Raw genomic sequence first — 6,394 nt, forward strand, 5'->3', positions numbered from 1 at the left:
GGACCTGCCTCCCCTGGGTCTGAGGTTGTGTGGGCTGCTCCCTGCTCTGACAGCTGAGCACCCAGCATCTGAGGCCCAACCAGCCCTGCCAGCTAACTCACCTACATGCTTTGTTCAAAGGAGGAGCAGAAAAGCAGGAAGAAAAAGAACTCCAAGAGGAAGCTGGCTCCCAACACCACCTCCCCCTCTGCCTCTGCCAGCACCACCTCGGCCAGCACCACCTCGGCCAACACCACATCGGCCAGTACCACCTCGGCCAGCACCACCCCGGCCTCTACCACCCCTGCCTCCACTACCCCAGCCTCCACCAGCACGGCCTCTACCAGCACGGCCTCTACCAGCACGGCCAGCAGCCAGGCCTCACAGGAGGGCAGCTCACCCGAGCCCCAGCCCGAGGCACATAGCAGCAGCCTAGCCGACCATGAGTACACCGTGGCCGGCGCCTTTGCCGGGACACAGGCAGGCCGCGCCTCACAGCCCATGGCCCCTGGGGTCTTCCTCACACAGAGGCGGCCCTCTGCATCATCCCCCAACAACACCGCTGCCAAAGGTACCATACCTACTGGCCCTTAGCGGCCTAGACTTGTAGACTGTCCCCATAGATGACCACAAGTCTCCTTTGTCCACCATAGCCACTCGAGTCTGCATCCACCCACTCGGTCAGCATGTGCAAGAAATGCTCTCTTTCAAGGTTGAGAGTCAGGGGCAAATCTTAGGCGTCTGGTTACCTCAGAGTTAGGTCCAGCTCCTTAGACCCCTAGGGTCTCAGCTTTGGAGCCTGGCTTGGAGTTGGGGTGTGGTCAGAGGTTTGCCAGGGGGCCTCCAGGAGGGGCCCAGGGTGACTGACCCAGGCTCCTGTGTGAACTGTGGGCAGCATGGCCATCTGGCATTTCCACTGTCACTCCCTGGCCTCCGATCTGCATGCACCCTGTCCGTGAGACCCTGCCAGCTGTGGACATGTGGAGTGTGGCTCCAGGTGGCCCTGGTGCCAGGAGGTGGGGCTGGGGGGTGGGGCGGGGCTCCCTTCATAGTAATGCCATTGTCCTGGCCTGGTCCACCCACTGGCCATGGTTCCTCCCCTCCATTGCTGCCTTTTGTCAATGTAACCTCCGAGCTGGGTGCTTTGTCAAAGATTAGTGATTTCAGAGGGATGCAGAAACTCCAGGCTTGGGCTTCACAGACCCATTTTACAGATAGTATGGGGGAAGTCAAGGAGGGTTTGCAAACCCCTTGCCTCACATGCTGCTGCTCTTGCCCTCTCCCTCATCTGCCTTTTTGTGTCTCCTCCTCTACCCCAGGAAAACGTACAAAAAAGGGCATGGCCACCGCCAAGCAGAGGCTTGGGAAAATTTTGAAAATTCATCGGAATGGAAAACTGCTCCTTTAAAGTTTGGAAAGCCAGGATCCTTCTGCTCCGCTCAGGACCCCGGAGCCCCGCTATAACATCAGCCCCCAGGAAGGTGGCCACGCTGCCTCACCCCGGGGAGGGCCTGACCTCCTCCCGGCCACTATTCCCCCCACACAAGCGAGCGTCTGTTGCTTCAGCAGGCAGAGCTTGCCAATATGGACAGACGTCCTTTCTCAAGTTGCTTAGAGTGACCTGTTCCAGAAACACGGCCCTGCCAATTTGAGGACCATTCCAGTTTCAGGACAGCCTTTAGGCACCCCCTGAGCGTGGGTGTGATTGCAGGGCCTCTGCAGCTCTGCTGTCAGCACGAGTCCTTCGAGGAAGGAGGAGTGAGCCAACCACTCACCAGGTCCAGAGTCTGAGCCAGCCACAGGCTGGTAGCCTCCAGAGGCTTAAAAAAAGGCAAAGAACACTAGAGAGGAAAAGGAGGAGAGAGCAGGGTGTTTATGTACCCCCATCTCTCCCTGAGTTATTCTCAGACACATCCAGAGAGTGTTTGGCCCGGCCAAAAGAGGGGCCTCCAGGCTCCCTGGCCAGCGGGTGGCAGGCCGGATGGTGGGTGTTACACCCTGAATGCCCAGGGCATTTGTAGGGATGACTGGGGCCAGCAGCAGGGTCAGTATGTTAGTGGGTGAGGGAGCCACCATGGGATCCCCAGCCATGATATGGGGCCCAGGGGGCCCAAGTTAAGCCACGTGGGTAGACCTTGTCCAGCCCTACTGGCTACACTCCGAGAAGCACTTCTTAGCCAAGGCACCCTGCCCCAGGCCTAGTGGGGCTGATGGCAGCCGGGCGGCCTGAGGATTTGGGGGGAGGGGGCCAGGCACTTATGTCTTGTCACCTGTGGGCACTTGGTGTTGAGTGCATGGGTGGCTCCTGGACCGCATGTCCACCCATCGACACGGAGGGGCTGGATTTGTTTCTCAGGCAATCCTGTATTTTAATTTTAGATGTATTTCCTGAAGCATATTTTTCATAGAATGTAGCGTGTAAATAGCTTTTTAAAAAACTTCTTTTTTATAAGAGTAAAAGTATCTTTAGGAATTTCTTTCTATAGAGTCCTTCATTAACATTTATACGAGTTTTTTGCTGAGTATGATGAACAGTTGGGTTTCCGATGCTTTTCCTTTTTCTTCCTCTTTTTTTTTTATTGTTATGATTTTTTTCTTTTTTTCTTTTAGGGACTAAGGTATTGCCTGAAAAACAAGTGATGTCTGTGCAGCCTTATATCTGTCTTTACAGAAGCAAACAGTACACAAAAGATCTATTTCAGACACGTTTGAAGACAAATCTTCAACTTGAATACCAGCTCTTTCTTTCCTTCTTGTTGATGAAGGGGGTGGGGGTACAGTTATTTTACTAGCACCTTGTGAAGTGTTCTGTGTTTTGTGATGCTGTAATTTATTAATGTTTGTAGCTTTTTATATTTGTACATTTCTTATGAGCTTTGTTTATATGCCCATCCCTGGGTATTCTGTCCATGAGAAGAGGCAGCTTCATGCGGGCCTTGCCCCCGGCTCAGTCTATTTGGGGAATGCGGCCCCTGGGCCTGGAGGCGGGGCAAGGCGTCGCTCACGGGCCCCAACTATTCCGACCCAGCGGTTTGGAGGTTTCCTTGCCCATCATTGTTGAACATTTATATAATCTAACCCGGCCATCAAACTGTTCTCTCTCTCTCTCTCTTATTTTTTTAATTTTATTATTATTATTTTGGCAACATGTACATTTCTAACAAAGTTTATCGTGGCTATTAAAGTGTTTTATTTCCCAATTCATATTACTCTTGTATCGAGTCCATGAGGTCTAAGGCAACTTAGATCAAAGTTTTAAAAGAGTAAAAATATTTCAGGTTTTGTACAGAACAATGTCTGTGTCATTTCTGCCTCATTTGCCGTCATCCAGGCCATAAGGGCCATGGGGGTGCTAACAGCGGTGGGGGGGGGGCGGGGCTCTGGTGCAGAGGCTGGGTTTTGTGCGCCTCACCCCTGAGGGCTGCGTGTGAGGAGGGGCAGTCAGGCCAGGCTCCCGGCCCAGGTCCTGGTAACCAGCGTTCCCCTCACAAAGCCCTCAGATCGCCCACAGGGCATATACACTGCCCTGCCCCGAAGCCGGCCTGCAGAAATGGGCAAAAGAGACCCTCTGGGAAGGCAGCCTTTGAGACCCTGGCTCCACCTGCCCTAGCCCCTGGAACCTTGTGGTTCACAGGTGAGCAGTTTAGTGGAGTCCCGTGAAGACAAGGCTGGCACCCAGAGGCACTCAGAAACATACAGGATTTCAGTCGAAATCCGTCGTCATTCACTGCAAATGTACAAAAGCAGAACCCACCTCCTAGCCCCACACACATACACAGTGCAGATCGCAGCGAGTGCCACGGCAAAGGGGTGCTGGGGCCCATGCTGGGGCTGCCGGCTGCTGGGCATCTCGGGCATCACTGGGTCATGGGACACGACATTCTCCCCAGGCACTCACTGTCCACTGAGTCCATTCCGCACAAAGTATGGCCCCTTCGCATCCCCAGGCCGGGCACTCACCCTGCCTGGGCAGCCTTCCTGTCCCTGCTAAAATCCAGCCAGATGCTACCTTGTGGCTCCCTACACCCTCACCTCACAGACACTGGGGGACTGTGACTGGCTCTGCCTGGGTTGTTCTCTGCAGCCCCTCCAGGCCCAGGCTGGGCCCTGGGCCTGGGGCCTGGAGACTGAGCTGTCTGGATGCTTCTTGGGTCCCTCACCCCATTGTGACTGTTGGTACTGGATCTCCAGACGGCTTTCAAGGAGTTGGGGGCCTGGAGCCCAGGGAAGGGCTCCTAGAGGCTGCCCAGACTCTTCCTAGTTCCAGGCCCTGTATTGGTCTTCACCCATGCAATCCTGGTGCTGTGTGGCCTGACTGTGCGTCCTGGCCAGGCCTTGCACCTTCACTGTAGCCCTGTGTTCAAGGAGTATGGGTGTCTGTGCAAAGACCTGGGACGCTTATCTCTGGGTGTGCCCATAGCAGGGGCAACAAGGGGGCCAGGTCTTTTCTCAGTGTGGCTGAGAACCCTGTAACAGTGACCTGGGAAGGGAGGGGCTGAGCAAGCTCTCAGCACAGCCCACGGGCCCAGCCCCTCACCTGATAGGTGAATAAACTGAAGCCCAATGCCTTCCTCCCTAACAGTGGTACTCCTTGCAGGGCAGGCTAGAGGGCCAGCTTGGGGGGGGGGGGGGCTGGTGAGCCCATCCACTAAGACCCCCAGGGGAGTTCAGTTCAAGCCATTCCTTCACCTGGGTGTTCACCACCTGCTTCCACAAGCTGCCGAGAGAAGACCCTCTTGAGACACCTTGGACCCACTGTGTGTAGGCCACTCTCAAGGTCAGGCTCACACCCACAGCCATGTCCCCAGCATGGCAGGTTCATGGTGCGCTGATAGCCTCAGGGCAAGAGACCCCAAGGACTCAGAACCAAGACCCTTTCTGTCCTACCCAGACCCTACCAAGCCTGGCTCCCAGGTGTCCCGACACAATGCCAATGACCCCAAATGTGGAGGAAACTGAAGTGCTCCAGGATCCTTCGCCCACCGTCATTTCTCAGCCCTCTGGCAGCAGGTGGCTGGTGTAAGAGGAGAGCGCCACTGTCCTGTTGGGGGAGGGGTGCTCAGGGACTGCAGGATGCCAATGGTTGAGGTCCTGGAATTCCCACTGTAGGGAGAGCCACCCAGCCAGCAGAGGATTGCAGAAAAAACATGAAGACTTGTGTGTTAAGCCGCTGAGATAGGCAGGCTCCATCTGATGGAGACACACATGCAATCAGCATCCTGTGCACTGAACATGACGTAAATAAATGGCCCTAACTCAGCTTTCCAAAGTTCAGTAGGATTCCAGAGTCATTTTCTGAGTACCTACTGTGTACTGGGCCATTGACAACCTTCCAGAGCTTTCATCGAAGCCGACAAGCCTACTTTGCTGAGGAGGACACCAAGCTCAGCGGAGGGCCTGCTCCCCCACACGTCACCGGGAGCCCAGGCCTTGCCAGCTCCGGAACTCCCACCATTGCCTGTTCCCTTGGGTGGGAGGATGCATGGTCATCTCTCACACTCCAGGTAGAAGGACGGTTTGAGAGATCCCAGGAGCTATCCATGGAGATGAAAGCATCTTCAGCAACATGAGCAAAGGCTCTGAGGCAGGCAGTCAGGCCTCAGGGTGATCCAGTGGTGCAAGGTGAGGCTGGGGCCAGCTCAGCTCCGTCCAAGGACGTCCACACAGTGGGCATGTGGCAAGCCCTGGGGAGCCTCTGCAGGTTAGTGAGCAGGTGCAGTGCTGTTCCAGGGGCGCAGACTGCTGAGGATGGGCTGGGGACAAGGGCCCCCTCCCCTGGGGGCCCCCTCTGCCCCTTGCCTTGTGCCTGTCAGCACATTCCCATGGTCTCTGTGTGTGTGGGGGGGTATCTTAGCACTGCAGGCAGCCTGGTCTGTTTTGCACAGAAGGGCGCTGTCTGTTTAGAGCCAATCCCCAAATCTGCAGAAAAGTCCTGTTGGGCCCCTGGGGCAATACTGAGAGCGACCAGCAGAGGGCAGGGGAGGGCTGGGAACAAGAGATCCTGGGATGGCAGCAGCAGCTCTTTCAGTGCCTAGTGTTTAGGGGGTGGTTTGCAAGGATGAGAAATAAAGTTATTAGCAGCTCCAAGATAGTAACAATTAGATCACTTTCGTCCTAAAAGATTTAAGTGTCAAGTGTGCCAGGACCTCTGTTAGCACCAGGCACATATTAAGCACATCCTGAGGAAGGGCCTAGGACTATCTATCTTACTAATAGGGAGTCTCACAGCTGATGGAGCTGGGGTTCTAATCCAGGCAGGCCACCTCCAGGGCCCTTGGGCTTATGAGACAGACCCCCAGAGAGACCTTCCCACAGACGGTTACCAGGAGGGCAGCTCCTCAAGACTCCAGGAGGAGGAGTTGTACCAGAGCAGAGAGAAGGGAGCTGCTGTGCAAAGGCCCTGAGGTGGGGACAA

At 55.4% G+C, this 6,394-nt stretch overlaps 1 protein-coding gene across 1 annotated transcript in view; it reads left to right on the plus strand.

Moving 5' to 3' along the window:
* Positions 1 to 3,270, plus strand: part of PHF2 (PHD finger protein 2) — a 91,239-nt gene extending 87,969 nt beyond the window's left edge. The window contains exons 21-22 of the mRNA XM_074330235.2: positions 121 to 550; positions 1,299 to 3,270. Of these exons, the coding sequence (XP_074186336.2) occupies positions 121 to 550; positions 1,299 to 1,387 (519 nt within the window). The 3' untranslated portion in view covers positions 1,388 to 3,270. The remainder of the gene's footprint in view (positions 1 to 120; positions 551 to 1,298) is intronic.
* The last annotated feature ends 3,124 nt before the right edge of the window (positions 3,271 to 6,394 follow it).

This window comes from Rhinolophus sinicus, chromosome 16 (genome assembly GCF_057876585.1).
Source record: "Rhinolophus sinicus isolate RSI-liver-muscle chromosome 16, RSI-T2T, whole genome shotgun sequence".
In the NCBI taxonomy this organism is placed as follows: Eukaryota; Metazoa; Chordata; class Mammalia; order Chiroptera; family Rhinolophidae; genus Rhinolophus; species Rhinolophus sinicus.